At 43.5% G+C, this 27107-nt stretch overlaps 2 protein-coding genes across 2 annotated transcripts in view; one reads left to right on the forward strand and one right to left on the reverse strand.

Moving 5' to 3' along the window:
- The window catches only part of afap1l2 (actin filament associated protein 1-like 2), a 42203-nt gene extending 26994 nt beyond the window's left edge, over positions 1 to 15209 (forward strand). The window contains exons 6-19 of the mRNA XM_033984751.2: positions 37 to 248; positions 781 to 960; positions 1045 to 1131; positions 2061 to 2145; positions 2218 to 2310; positions 3014 to 3225; positions 4824 to 4969; positions 5056 to 5167; positions 5434 to 5670; positions 6309 to 6588; positions 12784 to 12957; positions 13305 to 13480; positions 14297 to 14482; positions 14571 to 15209. Of these exons, the coding sequence (XP_033840642.1) occupies positions 37 to 248; positions 781 to 960; positions 1045 to 1131; positions 2061 to 2145; positions 2218 to 2310; positions 3014 to 3225; positions 4824 to 4969; positions 5056 to 5167; positions 5434 to 5670; positions 6309 to 6588; positions 12784 to 12957; positions 13305 to 13480; positions 14297 to 14482; positions 14571 to 14597 (2207 nt within the window). The 3' untranslated portion in view covers positions 14598 to 15209. The remainder of the gene's footprint in view (positions 1 to 36; positions 249 to 780; positions 961 to 1044; positions 1132 to 2060; positions 2146 to 2217; positions 2311 to 3013; positions 3226 to 4823; positions 4970 to 5055; positions 5168 to 5433; positions 5671 to 6308; positions 6589 to 12783; positions 12958 to 13304; positions 13481 to 14296; positions 14483 to 14570) is intronic.
- A 449-nt stretch (positions 15210 to 15658) lies between these two features.
- On the reverse strand, positions 15659 to 23899 carry vwa2 (von Willebrand factor A domain containing 2). Its single transcript, XM_055229785.1, has 13 exons — positions 23844 to 23899; positions 21602 to 21676; positions 21089 to 21222; positions 20907 to 21016; positions 20007 to 20204; positions 19510 to 19643; positions 18609 to 18738; positions 18370 to 18425; positions 18179 to 18286; positions 17441 to 18022; positions 16508 to 17059; positions 15925 to 16050; positions 15659 to 15825 (listed from the first exon to the last, which is right to left on the reverse strand). The coding sequence occupies exons 1-13, from the start codon at positions 23890 to 23892 to the stop codon at positions 15689 to 15691; spliced, it is 2391 nt and encodes a 796-aa protein (XP_055085760.1). The 5' UTR covers positions 23893 to 23899; the 3' UTR covers positions 15659 to 15688.
- Positions 23900 to 27107: the final 3208 nt, after the last annotated feature.

Consider the following 27107-nt stretch of genomic DNA (forward strand, 5'->3'; position numbering starts at 1 on the left):
TTCAGGCTTTAATTGCTTCCTTATCTCATTTCCCAGATGATGGAGAGGCGGTGAGTAGCTCATACGAGTCTTACGACGAGGAGGAAGTGACCAAAGGCAAATGTCCGTCCGCTCAGCACCAGTGGCCCTCTGCAGAGGCCCCTTTTGAGCTGATGAGGGACTCTCGGATCTGTGCTTTTCTGTGGAGGAAGAAGTGGCTGGGACAGTGGGCCAAACAGCTCTGTGTGATCAGAGACGACCGCCTCATGGTGAGACAAAGAAACATGTGTGCCACTTCCTTATTGTGCTCCATCAATGGAGCACTGAAACTCCTATATTTAGAATGGATTTGAATGGGATTTTATTAGGGTGGCAAGATTAATGCCAGTTGAATCAAAATCTCTCTTTGAATGGACACAATCACATCACAAAGACTGCGATATTTCAACTACCATATTTTCACCCACAAATAACATAATATCCTCTTATTCTGCATAAAAACTGCTAACCCTCTAGTTTTTATTTGTACAAACATGGTCTATGTGTGATTCTTGTATTAGTTTGTCAGTTCATATTTCAGTGTGTGAAGTTTGAACATAATCCTTTCATTAAAATATAAAGCATAAATCTCATCGCAATTTAAATGCTTGACAGAAAAATCACAATTCAATATTTTTCCCAAATTATTCCCCCCTAGATTTTGTAGAACAGGTCATTTTTATTCAGTGATTATATTTTATATTTAGTTAGTTCGTTATTAAATATGTTATTATATTTAAATGGGTTTGGTGACTTTTCCAGTGCTATAAGAGCTCGAAGGAGCAGACCCCGTTGCTGGACGTGAGCCTGCTGGGCTGTTCTGTGGTCTACAAAGAGAAGCAGTTAAAGAGGAAGGAGCACAGACTGAAGATCGTTCCAATGGGAGGAGAGGCCATCGTCCTGGGCCTACAGAGCAGAGAGCAGACGGAGCAGTGGCTCAAGGTAAAGTTCCCACAACAAGAGCTGATGTTGAAACAGACTTTTGTTTCTTGTAAAAATTATACCGTCAGTGTGTACATCCCTCAGGTGATTCAGGAGATTAGCCCCAAACCAGCTGAGAATGGTGATTCACCGCACTGCGCCTCTGACTCACCCAGACTTATCTGCACTAAGGTACGATGACTCAAGTACACAGTTGTTTTATATCCACAATGCTATGCAAAATGTCTCAGTTATGAATAGTGTGAGTGTTTTCAGAAATAACAAATACAATTTATATTTACACATTTCATAAATAGGTCAGCATAAAGATTAATTGTACTCGGGATTTAGATCGATGCTTCTGAAGCTGCTACGCCATAAGACAAAGGCTTAGTTTTAGAAGACTCTTTACTCTCTCAATAGACAAAGCTATTGAGAGAGTATATATATATGTGTGTGTGTGTGTGTGTGTGTGTGTGTGTGTGTGTATATATATATAGTAATCTTTAAATCCTCTCTCATGCATGCTAGCCGCCGCCTTCCAGATATGAAGTGAGCATAGTTGTGCTTCTAGCTCCATCAACTCCAGTTCACGTTCTATTGAAAAACTCGCCCCTCTCTCTGTTACTGCTGTTGTCAGATTAATTATTTTTCTCTTAAAATGTTCGTATTAACCCGCTCTACATGATTCTGGTACTTTTATTTCACTATTATGTCCATAAATCAAGTTATGAACATAAATAACAGACAAATCAGGCTCCTTCTTTCTGTGAGGTCGCTGCCATTAGCTTTAGCAGCAGGTTTGATAGACAGCGTTGCTAAGCGCTTACTTCCACTTACTAAACCAGCAGTGTACGTGGGAAGGGGCGTTACCTTCAACAGCCTTGCTCTGGACTGGCTCTTTGGTTGCTATGATACTTGCAGTCGGAATTCCAAATATGTATCTCAGTTCCAAATTCGCTGATATAACTGCTAGTCTCAATAAGCTTCATTTGACTGGAGCCGAACACTATGGGTGACGTCACACTCCCTCAATCCACATTTTTATACAGTTGATAAAATTTCAGTGCACAGTGTTTTTCACAGTATCTTTCAACACACATAATTGTGTCTACTTTTAGGGCGAGCTGGGAGATAGATACTCGGTAGCATCAGAAAGTGGCAGTAGCACCGACAGTCACACCGAAACATGTGAAAACAAAGATGGTGAGTTAGACTTTACAGGTAATGTTTTGTTTTTATCTGAAATTTAATGACTTCATGTTTTTATCTTTACAGTGAAGAAGAAATTTCAGTTCAGTAATCTCATGAACATCGGCAAGAAAAAGCCCTTGTCCTTAGAAAGTCCAGAAAAATGCATTGATACATCAGGTGAGAACACTTTTGTGTGTGTGTTCTTAATATATTTATAATTATATTAACCATATATAGATTATAAACATAGTATATATTACATATACATTGGTTAAGTACATTTGACTTTAGTAGTAACATGAGTCGTGGTAGTAGTACTATTCGAAGCAGCAGTAGTCAACAGTGGAAGTGGATTTTGTTACTTAAGTAAATGTACAGATACAGCAAAAAATATATATATCTGGTACAGATATCAAACATTTTGATATTTTGAAGTATGGTAGTTTACTACTCTTAGTTATGTTCCTTCACTGGCAGTAGTAATAGTAGTAGTAGTAGTAGTAGTAGTAGTAGTAGTAGTAGTAGTAGTAGTAGTAGTAGTAGTAGTAGTAGTAGTAGTATCTGAAGTACGGTAGTTGTTGAAGTAATAGCGGTCAGTTCTAGTTGTAGAAGTAAAAAAAATAGCAGTCATAAAATATAATGCAGTAATAAAGTGCAGTGTGACTTTGGTGGCAATGTAAGAATTTTTGGATGTAGTAGGATAATAACACAGTATCAATATCAGTAGCAGTGTTGTGTTATCATTGGTTAGAGAGAGTATAAGTAGTCGCAATACAAACTGCTGAGTACTAGTGGCAGTTATTGGTGATTTATCACTTATCTTAAATTCAATTGAATCACTGACCTTTTTTTTATCCTTCATTAACATTGTATCCCTCAGGTTACCTCAATGTGCTGGTGAACAGTCAGTGGAGGACGTGCTGGTGCCTTATCAAGAACGGGCAGCTGTGGTTTTATCAGGACAAGAACAAGTCCAAGATCAGCCAGCCCGCCGTCAGTCTGGAGGGGTGCAGCGTGTGCCCAGATCCAAGCCCCGAGCACCTGTACTCCTTCAGGATCCACTCAGACGGGACTCAGCTGACAACATTAGAGGTATTACATTAGAGTGATCCTCAGGTAGAAAACCATAAACATCGGTGAAATGTGTCAGTGGTAAGATAGGTGTTAAGACATGGTTGTTTCTTGTTCTGTTCTAGTTAAGAATCACTAGAACCAGTTATAATTTCATATGACATATCCAGAAAAAAATGCACAAATGTTAAAGCCGATCATTTATATTTGTGATGTGACCCATGATCTACTCCACACAGTTGCACTATGTAACTTTTCTGTCAGGGGGTCTGCTAACTGCTTGACACCAGGAGATGTTATTGCTAAAAATGCCTAGATAAACATATGTTCTTACTAGCCAAGTTACCACGTGTAACCATGGAAATATATACATTTAATAGCATACTGTGGAACATTCCAGGCAAACTACTTACATCTCCCAGAAGACAAGGTAACTGACCATAAAGTTATATAGTGCTGCTTTAACAATAACATTTTAAGCGCTATAATATATGTTTATAGTATGTTGTGGTGCCATCTAAACCCCAGCAATAAAAAGACTTGAAAACCTTTGCCACAACCCGGCGATGGTGGTCCCTTAGACTTAAATGTTATGACTATGCTCGTTTGTACATCACTTAATTGGAAAAAGCTACATTTTCCATCTTGAACTTACAGTCTATGTGTCTTGACTAATAACCCGAATTTGAGCCTAGCGTCTGCATTGAAATGTGAAAGTCAGCATTTCTTCAAGTCTGCTGCTGTAAGATTTCTATACACAAACATATTCCCATTTGGGACAGAGTGAGGGAGAGACAGACAGTGTATGTTGTGTATGCAGCACACAGGGGTGGTCCCAGTGTCTGACAGCCTGGAGGGTGGAGGTGGATTTGGGGGACTAATGTAACGCCCGTTTTCATTAGGATCTCTGCTCCACCCTGCTGTTGTTGCTGTAGTGCACATTTGTTCAGGTTCACTGGAATCTTTAGTCTTGTGGCCGCTGTTTAAGTTTGTTTTCATTCTTGTTTTCTTAATTGTTGCACTTACTGATGTGGGGAAAGAATTGTAAAACAGAATTTGACTAAATTTGACTGTGATGTAACTGTAAACATATTTTTGTGCCACTGTGTTGAATCAAGTGCAAGTCGAGCGAAAATGCACAATCCGATCATGCAAAAAATTTGCTTTTTCAACTACAGTTTTAACTAGTTCAGTAAGAAAAAAAAAAGCTTTCTTGTCTATTTGAGACTTAAAAAAATCTACCCCTGTGTTTTTCTCCTTCTCTTTCCAGGGAACCCAATGAGAGCACTTGGACTCTCTTTTTCATGGGTGCCCTGTTTAAAATACAATGCAAACAGAAAAACAAACAAAACAAAGAAGGGTATGAGTCCATATAAAACATTAAAAACAGGTGCAGGTCTGTGTATAAAAGTTTGTTACCAGATTATTAAATTGTGATTGTGTCACCAACGTATCCAGTTTTGCTTTTCCTTGGAGTGTATTCCATTTGTGTGAAGCAAAACAGCTAAGCCCTCTTTGCCGTTTCAGTCTTGGCTTAATGTTTTGTGTTTCAAATTGATCACAGTGCATTTGCCTGGTATGTAATAAATGTACCATGTTCTCTCTGCCCTCTCATTCAGGCCAAAACATCGGCAGATATGGGTCATTGGCTGGGCCTCTTGTTGTCCCAGATGGGATCCAAGACCAACCCTGAAGACCTGACGTACGACTATGTCAATGCAGAGAGGATCTCGAGTATCGTCAATGCAGCCAAGACTTCACTATAGTAAGACACTCCCTGTTTGTTATGATAAAAGCAGTGGGCCAAGCATTAAATAAACCACATGTCTGTGTGTGTATTTGTATGTGCAGCTTGATGCAAAGGAGGTACTCAGAGCCCAACACTTACATCGACACCCCGCCCTCCTTTTCCCAAAACTCTGATGAACTGTATGATGACGTAGCATCGCTCCCAGATCCTGAGGTACTGTATGATTCATGGTTCATGTGTTTCATGTGATCGACCTGCTGCATAGTAGTGGCTGTAAATGTGGGTTATTGGTGCTGGAAAAGTAGGACTGTTGTTAGGATTTAACAATTCAAACCATTGTTGTTGTCAAGATTGCACCATAATAAGCAATGTGATTCAAACCCATGAATAGGACCTTTTGGACCATAAAAGTTGTATATTGAATGTGGACAAAAGAGGAATAGGTATTCCAGTCACATGTTTGTCCTATTTTCTTTCAGGATGTTGAGGAGACTGAAGCCCTGAACAATGAGGATAAACCCACAGAAAAAGACACAGGTGAAAACAGTCAGATAGATGGAAGTATTGAAGACTCAAATGGTACAAAGGAAGATGCTGACAGCAAAATTTACCTGGACCTTATACCGGTGCGCTCCTTCTTACACACGAGCGTCAAGGACTCACCCGGCAAAAACACTGTCCCAGAATTTACAGAACAACACATAGAGCCCAAAGAGGTAAGCAGTAAACAATATCTGATATCACTGTTAAACTGAATATAATATACTGTAGAAAGTCATAAATCATAAATCTTAAATCTCTAAAAAAATTATAACAGGGCATGAGCAGTCTGGTTTTGAGATCAAGCACATCAAATACTAAAATCAATGGTACCCTACATTACTCCTCGGGTGGAGGATCTACTACCTGGTTGTTTCCGTGGAGATATTATAGCTATGTCTGGAATTATCCACAGTATGGCATTAAACCTGTCTATCTCAATAGGAGATTCTACCAGGTAAAGTTACAGGCCAGATCTGTAAAGAATCGACCCCGCTCACAGCATTGAAAATACTTGTGGTTGAACATACGCAAGATAGAAAAGTTTAATGCCATACAGTGGACTATAGTTGTTTTTTTTATCTGGAAATGCTGCATAATTGACCTTTAATATTCAGTTTATCTCACTTTACCTGCTTGGCCATTTTAAAATCTGTTGCTGCCATCAGATATAGCCTATAGCTGCCTTAACAGTTTAGAATGAATAAAATAAAGATGTTTATGAGATTTGCGAACCATATTATTCTTTTAAAAATGTATTCTACCGACATTGTTTGGAGTGACATTTGCACATTACATATTTGAATGATTACAGGTTAGCGCACCCACCCCATCTGAACCAGTGCCAGTATTAAATGAACCAAACGATCCAGAGGAGTCCTCCCAAACACATGTCCCATCACAGCCACAGGAAAAAACACTGAAGTCATCGCCCCAAAGCCAGGAGAGCCAGAGGAGGGGCACCGTGGGACAGATCAGTAAAAGCTTCTTGAGTCCAGCTGGGCCAGGCCAGAGCAGCATGGGACATCAAAGCCCTCAGATGCCCCGAGCCAAAAACACAAACGGGGCAGAGAGGCCAAAGGCGTATAGTCTAGGTGAGCAAATACAACAGAGTGATGCACGAGGGTGAGCAGGGTCCAACTCTGCTCAATGCTTAATGTTTGTCATGATGTCGGTTTCCCTGTCCTCCCGTGCTCTCTCCCCCTCCCCTACCTGTGTGTCTGGAGCTGGGTGGAGTGCCTGACTCCTCCCGTGCACACCTGGGGTGCATCAGCCTAATCACCACCACCTGCTGCTGAGTACAAGAAGGCTTGGCAGTCTACACTCGGTGCCAGACCGTCCGCGTGTAAAACGTGAATGTTTCTTGCTAAGCTTTGTTATATGGTACTTTCCGGCAAATGCTCATTTGGATTTATGCACCCTCCAGATTCCTGCCTCTACTCGCCCAGCTCCTGCCGCCACGTTCCAGTCCCGGTATCGCTTCCAGCTCGTCTTGTCTCCTGCTCGTCTCGTCTCCTGCTCGTCTCGTCTCCTGCTCGTCTCGTCTCCTGCTCGTCTCGTCTCCTGTCCGGTCCTGGTCTCTGGTTTGTCACCCGCTCCCCGCTCTGGTCTTCGTCTGATCCGCCTGCCCTGGTACCGCACCTGCTTCTATCCCCGTCCTGGTCCTGTCCTGCCCGCCTCTACCTGCACCGCACCCGCCTGACCCGTCTCCCGCTCCCCGGTTCCTGTACCTGCTCTTGTGACCTGTTTTAAGACTGCATTTTCACCGCTGTAAATAAACACTGTTAAAACTGCTCTGGTCTGCATCCTTTGGTCCTATCCGCACCGTTACGACAGAACGGTCTGGCCACTATGGACCAAGCAGGCTCAGATCCGGACCAGACGCGCCGCCTCACGCACTCTCACCCCGAGGCGGTGCTGGGTCAGCATGAACAATCCATTCGGACTCTATTGGAGCTAAATCAGACATTGTCCCAGCAGGTGGCACAGCTTAACCACCAGGTGGCCGCGCTCCTCGTCACCCCGCCTGCTGCAGCCGGAGCGCCGCCACGCCTCCCGGAGCCGAGAGGCACGGATCCGGAGCCGTATGCTGGACAACCTCACCTCTGTCGCGGATTCCTGTTCCAGTGCGAGTTCATGTTCCAGCAATGCCCTTCTCGTTTCAGCTCGGGGGCCACCAAGATCCGATATATATGTGGATTACTCCGGGGCAGAGCTCTCCAGTGGGCAGAGGCGCGCCTAATGAAGACGTCTGTGGATAGCCTGGATTTTAATGAATTTGTGTCCACGTTTAAGCTGGTGTTTGACCACCCGCACTACCAGGACAATGCTGCCTCCCGGTTATTGACTCTCAGCCAGGGCTCCAGGACGGTAGCGGATTATTCCATTGAATTCTGGACACATGCGGCGGAGCTGGACTGGACGGACAGCGCGCTGCGGGCTGTGTTTGTGCGGGGCCTGAACGAGACTTTGAAAGATGAATTGGTTTCCCGGGACGAACCCCCCGACCTGCGGACCCTCATCTCCCTCACTCACCGTATAGACAACCGCCTACGGGCTCGTCGCCGAGAGAGACGCCGGTCACCGGTCCCGCCGGAGCCACGCGCTGCCCCGCCCCCGCCGGATGAGCCCATGCAACTCGACAGGACCCTTGTGTCGGCCGAGGAGCGTCAACGGAGGCGTCGTCTGGCCGGGGCTTGCCTCTACTGCGGTGAGCGCGGACATTATGTGGTCACTTGCCCAGTTCGGCCAAAAGGGGGGGCCCACCAGTAGCACTGGGAGTACTGGTGGGCGAGCAACACATCCTGGACTCTTCTAATAGACTGCGGCTCAGCGCCACCCTGTGCGTTCGCACAGAGACCTTATGCGTTTCCGCCCTTATCGACTCCGGGGCTGAGAGGGACTTTATTGATGCCCAAGTCGCGGAGCAGCTCGGGGTCTACCTGGAGCCCCTCGAACGCCCCTTAAATGCCCAGGGGCTCAATGGACGTTTTCTGGGGCACATCACTCACATCACAGAACCTGTCACCGTGATTCTGTCCGGCAACCACCAAGAGAACCGTCAGTTTCATGTCCTGTCCTCCTCCGCTTCTCCTCTGGTCCTTGGTTACCCCTGGCTACGCGCCCACAACCCTGTTTTCGATTGGGCCAGGGGCGGAGTTTCGGGCTGGAGTCCCGATTGCCACGCCAAGTGCCTTCGGTCCGCCCTCCCTCCGGCCGGGAGGTCCGTTCCTGTCGCTGATCCGTCCCCAGACACCCCCAATCTGTCCTCGGTGCCTGCTGAATATCACGACCTGGGGGAGGTTTTTAGCAAGAGCAAGGCCCTCTCTTTACCGCCCCACCGTCCATATGACTGCGCCATTGACCTCCTGCCGGGTGCCCCACTACCATCTAGCAGGCTATATAACCTGTCTAAACCTGAACGCGAGTCAATGGAGGACTATATCCGTGGGTCCCTGGCTGCCGGAATCATCCGCCCGTCCACTTCACCCGTGGGAGCGGGGTTCTTCTTTGTGGCTAAGAAGGACAAATCCCTGCGGCCTTGCATTGATTACCGGGGTCTGAACAATATAACTGTAAAGAATAAATACCCGCTTCCCTTACTGGACTCGGCATTTACGCCCCTCCACGGTGCGACCATCTTCTCAAAGTTGGATTTGCGGAATGCGTACCACCTGGTGCGCATCAGGGAGGGAGACGAATGGAAGACGGCCTTCAAGACACCCCTGGGACATTTCGAATACTTGGTTATGCCCTTCGGTCTCACCAACGCCCCTGCCGTATTCCAAGCCCTCATCAACGATGTGCTCCGTGATTTCCTTAACCGATTCGTCTTTGTTTACTTGGATGACATCTTGATTTTCTCGCGGTCCCCCCAGGAGCATCATCAGCACGTTCGCCAGGTTCTCCAGCGCCTCCTCGAGAATAAACTGTTCGTGAAAGCTGAGAAATGCGAGTTTCACGCAGAGGAGGTCAGCTTTTTGGGCTTCATTGTGGGGCGGGGCCAAGTAAGAGCTGACCCTGAAAAGATCCAGGCTGTCACTGAGTGGCCCGTTCCTACCAGCCGGAGACAGCTCCAGAGATTTATCGGCTTTGCCAATTTTTATAGACGTTTCATCCGGGATTTTAGTAGGGTTATCTCGCCCTTAACTAAACTCACCTCTCCTGCTTTGCCGTTTGCCTGGTCTCCTGAGGCGCAGACAGCCTTCGAGAAGCTTAAGAGACTATTTACCTCCGCTCCCATCCTGCACCAGCCCGACCCTTCACGGCAATTCATCGTGGAGGTCGACGCCTCCGACTCGGGAGTGGGGGCCGTGCTTTCGCAGAGGTTCGACCCCCACAACCGCCTCTGTCCCTGCGCCTTCTTTTCCCGGCGATTGTCCTCGGCCGAGGTCAATTATGACGTGGGGGATCGGGAGCTCCTTGCCGTAAAGCTGGCCTTGGAGGAGTGGCGCCACTGGCTCGAAGGGGCGGAGCAACCATTCATCGTCTGGACCGACCATAAAAACTTGGAGTACATCCAGTCCGCCAGGCGCCTCAATCCCCGTCAAGCTCGTTGGTCCCTCTTCTTCAGCCGCTTCAACTTTCTCCTCACCTACCGCCCCGGATCTCGGAACGTCAAACCCGATGCCCTCTCCCGCCAGTTCGCCCTGGAGGATAGCCCGGTCACCGCAGAAACAATTATTCCCTCCTCGTGTGTGGTGGCCGCGGTCCATTGGGATATCGAGGACACCGTCCGAGAGGCCCAGACCAACGACCCCGACCCAGGTAACGGCCCTCCAGGTAAACTGTTTGTTCCCGATTCTGTCCGGTCTCAGGTGCTCCAGTGGGTCCATGCCTCCCGTTTCGCCTGCCATCCTGGTGCCGGTCGCTCTCTCTCCCTCCTCAGGAGACGCTTCTGGTGGCCCACGATGGACACAGACACCCGGGCTTATGTCGCCGCCTGCCAGGTATGTGCTCGGGCCAAGGCCTCCCACTCACCCCCTTCTGGTCTCTTGCATCCTCTCCCAGTTCCTCGTCGCCCTTGGTCCCACATCGCCTTGGACTTCGTGACGGGCCTTCCCCCTTCCCAGGGGAACACGGTGGTTCTCACCATTGTGGACCGCTTCTCCAAGGCCGCCCATTTCGTTGCCCTGCCTAAGCTCCCCACAGCCAAAGAAACTGCCGACCAGCTGACCAGTCATGTCTTCCGACTCCACGGCATCCCGGTGGACATCGTGTCCGACAGAGGGACCCAATTCACCTCTCAGGTATGGCGGTCTTTCTGCGACGGTTTGGGGGCCACGGTTAGCCTCACGTCCGGGTTCCATCCACAATCTAATGGGCAGACGGAGCGGGCCAACCAAGACCTGGAGTCGGCCCTACGGTGCACAGCCTCCGCCAACCCCGCGACCTGGAGTACTCACCTGCCCTGGATAGAGTATGCTCACAACTCCCTCGTGAGTTCCGCCACTGGTATGTCCCCCTTCGAGGCATCGCTGGGATATCAACCCCCTCTCTTTCCCACGGAGGAGAGGGACCTCGCCGTCCCGTCTGTTCAGCGCCATCTCCAGCGCTGTCGCCGGATCTGGAAGAAGGCCAGGGCGGCCCTTCTTCGGGCTGGAGCGCGCACTAAGGCGACGGCCGATCGCCACCGTGTCCCGGCGCCCGTATACCAACCTGGCCAGATGGTTTGGCTCTCCGCCAAGACGGTCCCGCTGAAGACGGACTCCCGTAAGCTGTCCCCCCGATTCCTGGGACCGTTTAAGATCATGAGGATCATAAATCCATCGGCGGTGCGCCTCCAGTTACCCCCGTCTCTCCGGATTCATCCGACCTTTCACGTCTCCCAGGTTAAACCAGTCCGGACCAGCGACCTGTGCCCTCCGGCCGATCCCCCACCGCCCGCCCGAGTCATTGACGGCCACCCGGCGTTCACCGTCCGCCGCCTGATTGACGTTCGTCGCCGTGGTAGGGGCCTCCAGTACCTCGTCGATTGGGAGGGTTACGGTCCGGAGGAGCGATCCTGGGTGCCCAGGGCACGCATTCTGGACCCCGACATGGTGAGAGACTTCCACCGCGCTCATCCTGACAAGCCTGGGGGTCCACCAGGAGGTGGACCTTAGGGGGGGGGTACTGTCATGATGTCAGTTTCCCTGTCCTCCCGTGCTCTCTCCCCCTCCCCTACCTGTGTGTCTGGAGCTGGGTGGAGTGCCTGACTCCTCCCGTGCACACCTGGGGTGCATCAGCCTAATCACCACCACCTGCTGCTGAGTACAAGAAGGCTTGGCAGTCTACACTCGGTGCCAGACCGTCCGCGTGTAAAACGTGAATGTTTCTTGCTAAGCTTTGTTATATGGTACTTTCCGGCAAATGCTCATTTGGATTTATGCACCCTCCAGATTCCTGCCTCTACTCGCCCAGCTCCTGCCGCCACGTTCCAGTCCCGGTATCGCTTCCAGCTCGTCTTGTCTCCTGCTCGTCTCGTCTCCTGCTCGTCTCGTCTCCTGCTCGTCTCGTCTCCTGCTCGTCTCGTCTCCTGTCCGGTCCTGGTCTCTGGTTTGTCACCCGCTCCCCGCTCTGGTCTTCGTCTGATCCGCCTGCCCTGGTACCGCACCTGCTTCTATCCCCGTCCTGGTCCTGTCCTGCCCGCCTCTACCTGCACCGCACCCGCCTGACCCGTCTCCCGCTCCCCGGTTCCTGTACCTGCTCTTGTGACCTGTTTTAAGACTGCATTTTCACCGCTGTAAATAAACACTGTTAAAACTGCTCTGGTCTGCATCCTTTGGTCCTATCCGCACCGTTACGACAATGTTATATTGTTTGTTTTTATAGTCTCCATGTAAACCTAATTAACAAAGTATTTACAGCAATTTCAAAGCACTATTATGAAGATAGACATAATACCCCTCAACCAAAAAGAAAAACATATATTGGTACAACTACTAATAGTGATAAAAACCACTGATACTACTACTACTACTGTTAAAGAGTGGTACTACTGATTGTACGACTACAACTACTTCTACTACTGCTTCTTTGCATATTACCTGTGCATATTCTGGTAAAACTTGATTGCAATTGATAATAGTACATAAAAGTATCCAGCCAATCTGTTATTTTCAGCTTTTTAATGCAGGATATCTGTACTGATAGTGACTTCTTTTGTGTCGTGTCTTTTCGTGTCACAATACCACCATCTAGTGGCAGTATACTATGCTTATATTCAAAGACTGGCCAGTAGTCTCTAAATGGAAAAAATAAATCATAAGAAATATAAGTTAGTGACTTATGTATATATGTTTTTCTAGCTTCCCATGGCGCAGTTGAGGTTAAACTCGGGAAGAACCGTACTGAAGCCGACCTGAGGAGATACCGGGACGAGCGAGAGCACTTGGAGAGAGAAAGGGAGGAGGTGAGGAGCAGCCTGGCCAATCTGAAGAAAGAGAGGAGCGAAGTCAAAGAGGAGCTCACTGCCTGCCAAGGTACAACTGAAATATATACCTCAACTACGTAATACTGTGAGGTTGATAATGTTCTTAAATTTTATCTTAAACATATAGTATTTAATTATTTTCTCACATGGTTTAAATATTACAATATAAACATTTTGATTATGATTATGTCCTAAATGTGTTTATCATCATGTAAGTGAAGCTGTTAATTGAGTAAACCCAAATGTATGAAATCTACAAATAAATACTGGTACTCTACATAAAAGCAGATTTGAGAGGAACATGTTTGTATCAATCAAATAAAGCAAACATTTAGGTTGTTAGTAATAAATAATTTACATATATAACTTTGCATGTGTCAATCATGTTTTGGTCAGACCCCAAAGAGCAGGCTGCACTAGAGGCCCGTCTGAAGGAGAAGGATGAGGCATGTCGGGAGGCGGAGAGGCGGAGGGTGGAAGTGGAGCTGCAGCTGGTGGAGGTGAAGGAGAATCTGAAGAAGGCCGAGTCGGGCCCCTTCACCCTGGGGACCACACTGGATCTCCAGGACACGGTCAGGACCACAGCCCATATGAGCTCATTGTATTTTGCTCAACAGTGCCCACCCAAATCCGGTTACATAAAAAAAGCCTTATGGCATAACTGTCCTAGTCACTTTTTGGCCAAATTGAGATTTCTGTCTCATTCTACTCTCCAGACCCTGCTGTCTCTGTATGTGTCACTGGCTCTATCCTCGGCCAATCGGAAACATTTTTACAGCCAAGAAAACACAAACTACTCTAGTCATCTAATCAACATATAGCAGTTTATTTTTATATTTTCCTGAAAGTCTTTCCTTGTTTCAGGCTAATAAGCAATGGTGTATTTATTGATACACTATCAGAGTTCCCCTATACTATCACACTCCACAAACATCTACCTCTATTGAGCTATTAAACTCAGTTAGGAAAAGTACTCCAAATACATCACCAAATACTCTTACTTTGAGTAGTTTACAATAATATAATACAGTATAGTTAAAACTCAAAACACACAACATTTTACTGAAGTAGTTATTTAAGCGTATGTTTTGCATTTAAACTGTGCCATGGCCTTTTACTAACACCTCTGTGATGTTACCAGCCCTTTACAACCTTCCTTTCTGGATGAGAGGGAGGTGACCCTAGAATTTTAATTTAGCATTTAGTTAAGTGTTGTCTTAATTCTACTTTCTGTATACTTAATAAAGGGAAAAAGAAGAAAAAAGTGGTCATAAGTTCTGATGCTCTGAACATCCGCAACAGCTACAATTGTCTATATACAAGCTCAACTACAGGATTTTCTTGCACGGCCACATGTATTGAGCCCAAATCGTCTTTTTTGTCTGTAGTCTAAAGCTGCAGCCCTGCCACCATCTGTCCACTTAGCCACATCTCCATCCCCGTGCCAAACACCCAAAGCCCCTACCAGTACTGTGAGTGGAGATCCAGCCTCTCCTGTCAACTCGGCATCAGCGCTGAAAAACCGACCAGTCTCAATAATGGCAACAAAAGGCAAAGTTCTACAGAAAGCTAAGGTTCTTCTAATTAACTATTCAGAATTATGTATATGTCAAGACATTAATGTGATCTACAGTAACCAAAATTGTGTTTCTACCTTAACAGGAATGGGAGAAAATGTCAACCACTTGAGAAGCTTTGAAATTCCTATGAACTGCGACTGATAACAATGTCAAAACTCCTGACACAACTCCACAGATCAGACAAGTTATGACCACCAGCCTAATATAAACACAATACAAACAGACTGTAGGTTTATACTGAGACATTTTCATTAGAACTACAGCTGCTCATCTGTTGGATTCAACCACTCAAAGTCCACTCAACATTCGCCTGAACTCGGAAACCTCTCCTAGAAGTGCGGTTTCCTGGAAAATGTAACACCAACAGCAAGGATGCAATGTTTGACAGATTTCTTGTACAGTATTCCCCAGAACTCCAAACAGCTGTTGTGGTCAAAACGTTATGTTTAATACAGAGCCATCGGACAACACCGGTGTGCGTAAATGTAGCCAGTAACTATTGTGTCATTCATTTCGACATTGGGATTTCAATAAGGGTTTATGGCCACTAAAGACACAGAAACCAGCCTTGCTCTTGAAATGTTCCTTTGTACACTTTAGATTGTAGCTTGGTTCATATATGCTGGTAGCCAAGATGTAAATATATTTAGACCATTAGCCATTGGCTTGTATTGCTAGCTAAAAATGCACTTTTTATTCAAATAAAATATACTGACAACAACTCTGGTCTATTTTTTTATAGTTGTATACAGTTTTGGACATCACTGACAAATTATAAACTCTAACTTCTAAATTATACAAATGTCACATGGGCCAGTAATAGTGTACTCTTCTTGCAAGTCCAAAGCTCTTATAAAAAGGCACTCAGGAGCGGTCGCCTGTTTATGTGAAATAAGTTTCTATAATAACCCAGAAGAAAGAGAAAAATAGAGCATGTGTTTTATTGGCACCATATATTTCAGTCTTAGTTAGTTATTTGCATACAAAATACATATATTACCAGCAGCTCATATACAGTGAGTTTTGACTTATTCAGTAGTTTTATATAAAATTAAGGCACTTGAATGCAAGCTTAAATAACACAATAACAGTTGCCCTTTGTCTCCCTTATATAAAATAGTGTCCATGTGTGCTGTGTTCTCATTGGCATGTTTCCCTTTGTCTCCCTTATATAAAACAGTGTCCATGTGTGCTGTGTTCTCATTGGCGTGTGTGTCTCTGTCTGCGGTGCTGTTTGTAGTGATAAAGCAGCTCCTTATGGCTCTTCTTCTGTCGACTCTTCTTCTTCAGACCTGCAGGTTTGGGCTGATCTCCTCTGGTGGATGACCGGCTGCTTTCTAAAAATGTAATAGGTAAAAAAAATAAAAAAAATTTAAGTTATAAATTAAACACATCAAGACCAAATAAACAAATATATATAGTATAATTGCACGGACTTATTTCGCAGTGTGGTCCCTCGTAGCCTTCGCACTGGCAGCGGAAGCTCCCTCCAGTCAATGTGATGCAAAGGCCATCGTTCATACATGGGTTGGGCTTGCACAGGTTCACTGGCTTTTTCACCTCTGAAATTTACAATGTTTTGCTTTTAGTATTCAGAAATTACGATTGGTGCATATACAGATTTGTCTCACTATGGTAGAATATTGTGATTATTGAGTGAGAATCAGAAATGCATTTTGGTATAATTTGCAATTTAGTGAAAGCATTTATTTTTATGCTGCTGATAATAAGGAGCGGGAATCTACCGTAATTTATAGGTGCGTAGGAACAGGAAATATTAAACTATTTTCAAACAACTCCAAATCACTAGAGGAGAATTGCTGGAGATAAACACTAATTATGTTTACATGCACACCAAAAACAGATTATTATCTGCTTTCTAGAGTTAAGTTATATCTGATACAAGTAATCTGATTTCTTTCTGATTGTTCACACCTGTGCAGGTTTTTTTCTCCAAAAAATGGCGGACTTATGTGGGAAAGACAAAAACAAAATCTGTATTTGAAAGAACAGCTTTACCTGTGCACACCATCTGCACCAGCACGTCCTCAAAGTACTTCAGATCCTCATAGGACGACACAGAGATCATGCGCTCCTCTGACCCCGCGATGGTCAGTAGCCTCTCCCTTTGGACGTCCCCTACTCCGATCACAAACACAGAAACTCCATTGTCTCTTAGCTTCTGCGCAGGGACCACCGCATCCTCCCCACTGGACCCATCTGTCAGGACCACCACGGCTTTGTTGACCCCTGGCCGCGCCCCTTTGGCCACGGTCAGAACTTTGGAGTGCACATGGAGGAGAGCGGCGCCAGTAGAAGCCACACCTCCTATGTAGTTTGCCTCCTGCACAGCTTTGAGGATAGAGGAGCCGGTCTCGTGGGCGTCCAGGTTAAAGAGGGTCTCAGCGCGACGGCCGTAGGTGACCACTGCCATCTGTGCCACGTCGCGGTTGATGTCGAACTGAACGGTGATGCTGCTCACAAAGTCCCGCAGAAAGGAGAAGTTATCTTTGCCCACTCCTGCAGAGGCATCCACGGCGAATACAAGGTCCACGGCTTGGCCCAAACATCCTGAAAAACACACAGATATCATTACTCACAAATAACAGTGGATTATACAGAGATATGGCAAAAAATATATAAATAATCAAAACTAGTATTATAAAAAATGTGTTTATATCATATTTTAAGGTTTAGTTTCGTGAGAAGATGCTTGTTGCTATTGTTTAAACTATTACCATTTCATTTTTGCTCTTAGTTATTATGATGTAATGAGTGAGCAGGGGAAAATGTGTTTATTCTTGTTGTTGTTTCTGTACACGTCAATATAATTATAATATGAACAAAAAAACTTGAATTCTGTATGAATATATACACAAAAAGGATCAAATTACAGATTACAAATTGTGTATAATCTAGCAAATGAAACAAAATTACATATTTACAGATTACCTTGGGTGTCCACACTGCAGATCTTGGCTTTCAGCTCTGGTATCTTTGCGCTGAACCAGTCCGGTGTGGAGTATGTGAGCGTCCTCTGTGGATTCCCTGTAATATTGTTCAGTTGTCCTTTGAGACTTTCTGGACCCACACCAACAAGAAATATCTCCCTGTCCCGTGCATATTTGGATGGTTCCACTACCTCATCCGCGGAGGGGGTAGCAGTTATCAGAACAACCACTCGGGGCAAATCATCTGAAACATCTGCAAAAACTTGCGGGCTCAGAAAACCGTTGCGTGTGACGTAGCGGAGAGCTTTTCCAGTCATGGCATCCCCTCCTACAGGTTGAAGAGCATCCACAGCCCGCAGAAGACCTTTAACGTCCCCCTTAAATACTCCGACTTGGGCTTCAACTTTGGTCTCTCCACCATATACAGCCAAGCCGATTTTACTGGGAGTGTCGTTGGCCATTACAGTTTGGAGAAATCGTTTTAGAAAAGACTTAAGGCGGTGAAAGCCTTCTAGTCTTAATGTGGATGATCCCTCCAATAGGAAGAGCAGGTCAACTGAACAGTCCAGAGAGATGGCAGGAGCTACAGAGAAAGAAGAAGATTAGTGATTTCAATTTGTTCAGTTAGTTACTATATTTACAAAATGTGGTTTCCTGTATTCAAACTGAAATGACTCTAGTTTGTACAATAGGACATCGCTAGGTAAATGTCTAGGTAAATGTCCACAGTGCCACTAACCACAGTGCGGGTGCCCTCCATACCCAGGTGGGCACACGCAGTGGTACCCCTCTGGACCCTCAGACACACAAGTCCCTCCGTTCAGACAGGGCTGGGAGTCACATGGATCTGCAAGAAATAAATGAAAAAAATGTATATATTATATTATTAATGCAAGGGTGAAAATATATTAAAAGATACATAGAAATTACCGGGGCAAATAGTTCGATGGCAGACTGTCGGATGTCTTTTGTAAGCCTTGCTATAGCTAAAAAACATGCAAGTTTCAGTTTAGCTTTATGTAAATACATAATCAGAATATATTCTGTTCTTTAAAACTTAATAAACTTGTATTCTGTAAATTTGTTTTGCAGAATTGTTTTTAAATTGCTGTTTCTTGGCTCGGTGAACTTAGATAAACATTACAATATAATAATTCACAAAAATTCACCTGTAGAAAGGGCAAAGCGATGTGTACGGAGAGGAGCCTTTAGAGCCTTTCCAGCACATGAAGTTTCCCTGCAGCGTTTTGACAGTCTCCAATGTTTTTCTCTCACAGGGGAATGACTCCACCTGACAGCCTGAAGGACAAGTAAAGGACAAAACCATGAACTAGATACAAATATAAATTAGGTATAACAGAAGGACAATTCCCCTGTTATCCAGTCTCATATATTTCCCTCCATTTCTAGTTAACTAAATGTAAGCTGAGTGACTCCTGCTTTGGGTTTAACTGAAGGGCCAGGTGGGTCCATACTGTGAGGAGTTTGCAGGTTCTCCCCTTGTCTGGGTGGGATATGATCTGATCTGGGGAGGGGCCTTAAACTTCCTAAAACATTTCACTGGTGTAATAGTGACGTGGTTCAAAATATACAGCTAAATTGGTATTGAATGCGCCAACAATTTTTCAATAAATATTCTAGCTTTTTTTTTTTTTTATAGATATTGGTAACAACTTAAGTAATGCACACATGATCTGATATTTTGTGTTTAGCGCAGGGTTGACAGCTTTTGTATGTGACACTTGGTTGCTATGCCGACAAGTTGATGTGAAGGTTTTTTTCGACAGTTGTGATCTGTTTTGGAGATTGGCTTGAGTGAGTTGAGACTGCTGTTGTTTTGTTCTTGTTTTGCCGTGGGTTACAGCCTATAGTAGCCCTTGTGTTCATAAGTTTGGTGTCTTTCCTTATACCAGATCGCTACAATATTTACAGAGACAATTGCAAAAGTGTCAGATACCAATTCCAGCTATTGTTCCGGATGTGCTACGATGAATCAGTGGTCATACTGTGAAAAGATGGCACACGCATGTATAGAATAGCAATGATAAATGGTAAAAATTTGTTGCATACCAATGGGTGTTGCATTGCAGACAGAAAAAGTGGTTAGAGTGGTGTAAAGTCCGTTGATGGCATCATAGAAATGCTCTGCAAAAAAAACATGACTCTCAATGGGCTCACTGGCCATGTCATGTAGCTCCTCCCATCTGAAAAGCAAACACCCACATTGATACTGAAAAGTCACAGTGAAATAGGAAAAATCTGGACATTTTCAGAAGTACATGGTAAAACATAAAAACTACCTATTTTTAAGTAGAACCCATGTTGTAGAATTGTGTAAAAAATATATAATAATATGAAGTAGGGGTAGATAGAGCTAATTAGAAATAAACTTAGCTGAAACATCAAGTGTAATCTCCCAAACAATTCATATTTGGTGCTAGATTTGAACCTCAGCCTTGACATCCTTTTCTGATGTATTGTTAAAATATTGTCCTTCTTTAGCATTGAAATTGTGTTTACATTTTTTGTGATAGTACGTATATAACCTTGTCAAATTGATATTGTACCTGGGATAGCGCAGTCCTACAGCAAACAGCACCACTCCGGCCTCCTTCAGTTGAGCAGCTGCTTGGATCACGTTGCCCTGGGACCGGCCGTCAGTCAGGAGGATGGTGATTCGCGCCACGTCCGATGAATTATGACCCCCCTGGAAACCTTTTCTCAGGATGTACTTCAGAGCCAGGCCGGTCTGTGTGCTGCCACCTCTGTAGAAAAAGTGAATTAATTTTCACTTGGATACAATTATGTATTTATTTATTTATTTATTTGTTTTTTTTATCTGTAATGGGTGTTTTACAGACTACATATCAATAGGTGGATCTGAGTTCAAATTGATCTAATTAGAGGAAAAATGCTTGTCAGAGTGAAACCTAAGATCTGCTTACCAAAGGCGCACTTAAGTCACCTTGTATGTAACATGGCTTTCGATATTATATTGTTAAACTGTTGCATTCATTATTGTCATTAATTCTAAAGTATGGCAAGGAGCTGGTACAATCGTTTGGATAAAGAGTGGACAATGGACAATGATCAAAGGGACATCAAAATTGTCTTGCATTCATAATTTTGTGTTTTGTAACTAATAAAACTATGTCTGCGTAATGTGTATACGACTATACATACTATCGGGATTTATTGTAGCAAAAAGAAAATATGAAGAAAATCTGTAAATCTTATAAGCTATAAAAGTGAAGTAACTTAATGCACCAACTCATGCGTACATTCCAACTGACCTGTTTTCTCAAATTCCTCTCTACTTGAATGACCACTGACCACCAGGAGTGTAGCCTGCTGCTCTAATCTGAAAATAATTTGTTTTCCTTTCCTCACAATATCAGATAGATTTTCAGTTGTGATGAAGGAAGTAAGTTTAACTGATCAAAAAAACTTCTTGTTCTGTTGTATACCTGTAAGTTATCTTTTTCATGTGCTTCTTAAGTTCTTGTTTGGTGGTGTATTTGTCAAGAGAAAACTCCAGACGAGGGGTGGACCCAAATTGAATCAAACCAACTCGAACCTGCAGAAAATGATATTGATGAGCATTTAACATAAGAAACAGAAATGAAATATATGTTAACAGGATACCAACCTTTTGTGGCCCAATGTCTAATGCCTGACTCAGTTTTATGGCGTAGTGCTTGGATCTCTCAAAACTGCCTTTGCCCACACTGTAGGACCCGTCCAGGAGGAACAGAATGTCCATGGCAGCTGAACATTTCATCACTTCACACACAAAATGAACAGCCAACGTGAGGCAAACCTCAGTTCAATCAGTGCATTCTCCAAATCCTATTATAATATAATGGGTGCATATGGGATTACCATGGTTAGTTAGCCAATGAACCGTAGCAAAGGGAAAACAATATATTTCTACAGAAAGAAGAACTGTGGAGCGTGAAGAGGCTGCAGTCTCTTTTTCTAGCAGCAAATTCACAAAACTATTATGGAGGGGAAAATGTGTGGTATTTGAAATCCTTCAAAACAACACTGTCAAGATGAAGGAATGAACAGATGATTACAAAAATGAAAGAAATCTATGCACATTTCTGATTTCAATTTAGACATACTAAAACAGTACATATGTTAAATATAATATGCTCACTCTCTCCTGCTGCATTGATCTTGTTAATGTTGTCATGACTGGTTTGGATCTCCTGGACCAAAGCCACACGTTCAACTATAAGACAGAGAAAAGACGTGATTATTCAGACATTACATAATAATAATCACATTTTTAAAATGATTAAGATCAGCATAAGGTCAGCATAATTACTGCAAAAAGCATTGCACCACAATCATAAAATGTAGTCCAAATTCAATTTACCCCCTTAAATCAAAGTCAAAATAGTCATCTTTTGCCCCTTACTAAAATATATATTCTTGTCTGTTTAATGGTGTTCTCTTTACCCTTGTTATTGAAGTTAATTAGGCACACACTCTCTGTCCACTTTATTAAGCACAAGAGGTGGATGTAATGTCACTTGGTTAGATAGGTACATGTACTTTCTGAAACTGTTGGACTTGTAGACACGCCCCTGTTTCCCACGGCAGCAAAAGCAGCCAGGTCACGGAGACGTTGCCCAGGACAAAGATTGGAGCGCTTGAGTAATTTCATAAACTCTGCACTTGGGAGCCTTCTGTCTTAACTCATAATGGACTTACACCATACACTTAGAAGTTAAGTTTATCATATGGTAACTGGTTGAATATGAATGATATATATCGTCAGGTGTGCAGGAAGAAAAAGGAAATACAAAATCGGGGAATGTAAAACATCAAACAAATCTTCCAAGAGCTTACAATTTAGTGCTAACCCTGACTTGACCCTGCCAACATCTCTATAATTCTTGGACAGCTCTTGTGCAGTAGGATGTTAAAAACGACAATGAAAATGGTTTATTAGCTATCTTCATAATAAAAATGACACAAGAATCACTGGGCAGAATCATAAGCAGATAGTACTGGTGCAGGGAAAAAAGAGACACCTGTCTGGGGTCACCCCAGGCCTCTTTGGGTCAAAACAATGAATCTATTGAGAGGATTTTTACAGATGAACCACTGTATAATATAGAAATGAATTTAAAGGAATAATTTTTCTAGAGGACGGTATGCAATCTGCTTGTCTCCGTGGATATATTATTTCTTTACTGCTCCATGTGGGCGATGCTACAGGCCAACATAGATATCATTGGTCAATCAAGGGGATATAATTAGTATAGCTACATCCTAACTGGCACAGATACATGTATTTCTTTAAAGGCTAAATGTTCCAATATAGTTATTACATTTTAAGATCTAAAACAGATTAATTCAAAGATATGAAGAAATACAGTTGTCAAAAGTTAAATAAATCACACATTTCATGAGAAAGCACCACCTGCTAAGTCCCACCTCTGCACTCAGCTCTTTGCCTCTTTCATCTGCCCTTAATTCAGATGTCAATCCAGACTCTGCACTCCCCTGGCCTCTCAGTGAAAGTTTCACCTTTTTATGGCAATGACAGGGGCCCTGAAGTAAGAAACTTTCTCCTACAGCCTCCAGCAAAATGATTGACAATGTAACTTGTAAACTATGTTTCAGACTAAATAGCCTTAAATGATGGAATTAAACCCATTGTTTTACAGATTGTAAAATTAGAATTGAGTGCATTGTCTATTTTTTAAAATAATTAATAATTACCTAAAAAGTAAATGGAAATATCCCACACCTCCCATCTAAAAATGATAAAAAATAATAATAATTAAATGGCAACACAATCCATAGTTGTATGTGAGGAAAAGATCAATGTAAATCACAGTGAAATTGGCAAACCTTCCTTCTGTCTAAAAGTGAAATTTGATTTCTTGTGTCTTTTACAAGATGTAGTCAGAAGCTCCAACATGTCATCCACCCTGTCAGCACAGGATCAGCAGGAGGTGGATGTCCATGGTGATGGGACAGTCTGGTTTTCAAGTTCAAAGTCTTAAAACACTCACTAATAAATACTTGAGATGGTGCTAAAGCTGTCATTTTTAAAAACACCAGAGATTATATGACCTCAGGTCTCCTGCCTCTGCCGCAGGGTAAATACCAGGTCTCTAGTCCAATATGCTACACCATAAAACGCAACTGTTCTGGAAATGCGCAAAAATGGGAGGAAATCATTCTAGACAAAATAAGAATTCTTTGTGAACCTGGACTGACACGTTTAGGCCATAATGTGCATTGCAGAAGAAACACAGTCCATTAAAGAAAGTAACTAGGTGAAAATAGAACGTCAAAATAAAACCTTGTCCTACTTATTTCTTGTAGTTAAAATGAATTGAGTTCTAAGAGTGATAATAAACAAACAGATATTAGCTGACCTTGGGAGAGCAGCAGCAATGAGAATAGCGAGAGATGAACACAGCGCATGACGACACACACCTAGAAGAAAGGGGAAAAAAGCATTTATTTGTTGTATTCTCTACTTTTCATTTTCTCTAGTGTTGCTGTATACAAATCTGAATTATATATGACCCATATGCTGTAATGCATTAGTATCAGTACAACTTAAAGGTCCTGTACATGACTTTAATTTATTTTGCATTTTGATGGATAGGGACACAGTAGAAGAAGTGCATGAAGCCACTGCCGGACACCATTTTCTATCAAAGTAGAGGCTGCCTGAGTCTATCCCAGACAGGACTAAGGGGGCAGGGCTAACCGTTCAAACTAAAACAAGTTTGTGACTCATGGTTCACAATCAGGCTCTTTAAAATACAGGTGTCTATTATGTTTTCAGCTTTCTTATAGGATACAGAAGCCGCAGTATTTCCTACAATGAAAGTATTATTTTTCCATGACTATCTTAAAGAATAATCTGTGTTTTGACTACCACTCTACTGTCAGCTGTCCCCACAAGATTACATGAAAAATATGTTCTGTGTTGTGGTATGCTGGATAGAAAGGTAACAAAGATAATGGCTGAGGGTCTTAACACTATTGTTCCCAGCCGGTGAGCCAAATGTGGGATGAGGGCATGTTCTTAGCGTGTAACAGGTGGAAGGAAGCTACAAGAAATCAGTGAAAATAATCTTGGCCAAAGTTACGTTTAAGGATACGCGGTAGACTAGTAAAACTTTACTGTACAAAGTAATGCGGAGCACTATTTGCCAATGGATAGCCAACTCCCAAACAATCCAATCAAATGTTAGGGTTATCAAAAGTATCAAAACTAGATACTCATTTGAACAAGTATACTAAAATCGATACTTGCTCACTGGATAGAAATGAACCTTCGTGCGTCCATGGAATATTATGGAACCTAGACAACTCAGGGATTACACAGATATAAGGCCACACGGTAATATAAAAAGGTAATGTGGTTTAATGTTGAAAATCACATTCTGTTGTCTAAAGAAAGAGTGTTTTTTTGATTATCATTGTGTTAGTATTTTAGTATCAGGACAATACGTTCTAATGTTCAATACTGTGATGTTGTTGGCAGTAAATAAGTTAATTAGATCAAGTAGACTTGTTTGAATTTATTAGGCCTGTTTTATGCTAGATGCCCGTCCTAGTGGAACCCTTAGCCAGCATGGAGTGACTATGAGTAAAACCATACTTTTCTGCATTTCTCATACCTTAATAATCATGCATATAAAGTGCAATTAAAGGCATATCCTTCTCTCTTATTGTATTATCTGTGTTGAAGAAGCTCATTGTGTAAGAGTAATAAGAAGTTAAGGGGGTGTGGACAAGGTTTGATTAAGTCTGGGTTACTGATAAGCCAGGCCTAATATCCTGCCTCCGTCTGTCTGCTGGGGCTGGACATGTCCCCCACACATTGGCTGGTGTGTATTTCCGACACACAGGCTCTGGATTGTGTGCTGCATGGATGTGGTACTTAAAGGAGTCAGTGTGAGATATGGATCTGAGGAGCTGACAGGAGGTGGCGCTATGAAGACACACAGATAAACAAATGTGACTGATGGAGCAAAGGTCCATCAGTCACATTTGGTTTGAGCCTGGTTTGTACTTGGATGAGAGACCACTGGGAGCTAACTGGGAGCGGCAGTGACTCTAGCACATGCTGTTGTTGTGTCCTTAAGCAAGACACTTCAGCCACCTTGCCTTGGATGAATGTGATGTGTGAGTCGGATGGTCAGGCAAGGAAGCACCACCTCTCCCACAACCATTCTATAGGCGTTTAATTAAAGGCAGTACTGCAGTGCCATATTACTTTTCTGTTTACAGAGAAAAATACTTATGAAATACTTAAAATACCATTGAAAAAAGTAGCACCTGCACACTGGGATTAGGCCTCCAGTTGGCACCACACACCTGTACTGGAATTGGCAGCTTCTTTACAAGAATTCTCCCCCCTCCTCACCTGTCCTGCCCCACTACTGTCATTCTGTCTGCACCAGAGCCAGTACAACAAATACCCTGTGTCCCTCAAAGATGACAATAGGCAGAGAACTCAAACAGAAAAAATAGTGGAGCTACATGTTTAACCAAATAATATTATCTCCTGTGTGGATGTGGTTAAAATGTAATCAGCTTTAATGAGAAGTGAAGTGAGACCAAAGACTTTTACACTCATCCCATCATTAGAGAGGAGTGCCAAGTGTTAGGCCAACTTCATACAACATCCTGACATCTCTTCAAGTCTTATTTTACCATTTATTACTCACGAAATGTCTCAAGACCGATCAGGCGACACGTCCTAGGTAGGTCTGCTTTTCAGTCTGTAATTACTTATTCAAACGTTTGACTAATAGCCTACAGGAGGTCTGAGAGGTGGTCAGAGGTGAGGACCAGAACATGCAACACTGACAAGTTCACTCTGGTAAAACTACGCAAATTAGCGCCGTTCAGGCAGCATCTGTTTGCGCTGGACGCTTTGTTTGATGAAGTGCATTCTGCCATTTTGCGTTGGTTCAACATTTAGGCTGATCACAGTGATCCACTGTGACCCTGGCCTCACAGCTTATCCCATGGTTTAAGATCCATATTAAAAGCCTGCTGTGCAAACTGTTTTGAAACTATACTATGCACAACAGAATCGCTTAACTTGATCAAAAAATGTTCTTACCATGCAGACTCGAATATCCTTTGAAAGCGGTAACTCCCTCTATAGAGAAGCAGGACACCACTTTGATCGGTGTCTCAGTGCTGCTCGGATCCGAGGAACAGTGGAAGTTTGCGGGAAAGAAGAGGCGAGTGGCGACCCCACCCCCCGGTGAGCCCACCTCAGCACAGACCTGCCGCCTGCCTGCCCTGGAACAACCTGCTCCCTTTAATCAACACTCTGCTTCAGGACATACTGCAGAATACACGCAGAGGAAGATCAAGACGTGATAGAACTTCTAACAATCATGAAAAATGAAGAATCACACATTTCATTTCAAATGTGTTTTTTTAATTAAATGTAAACATAGGTCAAACAAATGAGGCAGGACTAGGACTAAACAGAACTGCTGCGAGCGTCAAAGAGGAACCCAGCTCAATAATGTAACTAACATGTTTACAAATAAAACAATAAAATAAAATCTTATATATTCAAATTAAAAGCACATGCTTGAAGCATTTAGGCTACTGTAAACAGAAACATAATAAATTCAAATAAGCAACACTATTTTGTT

The sequence above is a fragment of the Periophthalmus magnuspinnatus genome, chromosome 19 (assembly GCF_009829125.3).
Source record: "Periophthalmus magnuspinnatus isolate fPerMag1 chromosome 19, fPerMag1.2.pri, whole genome shotgun sequence".
Classification (NCBI taxonomy): domain Eukaryota; kingdom Metazoa; phylum Chordata; class Actinopteri; order Gobiiformes; family Gobiidae; genus Periophthalmus; species Periophthalmus magnuspinnatus.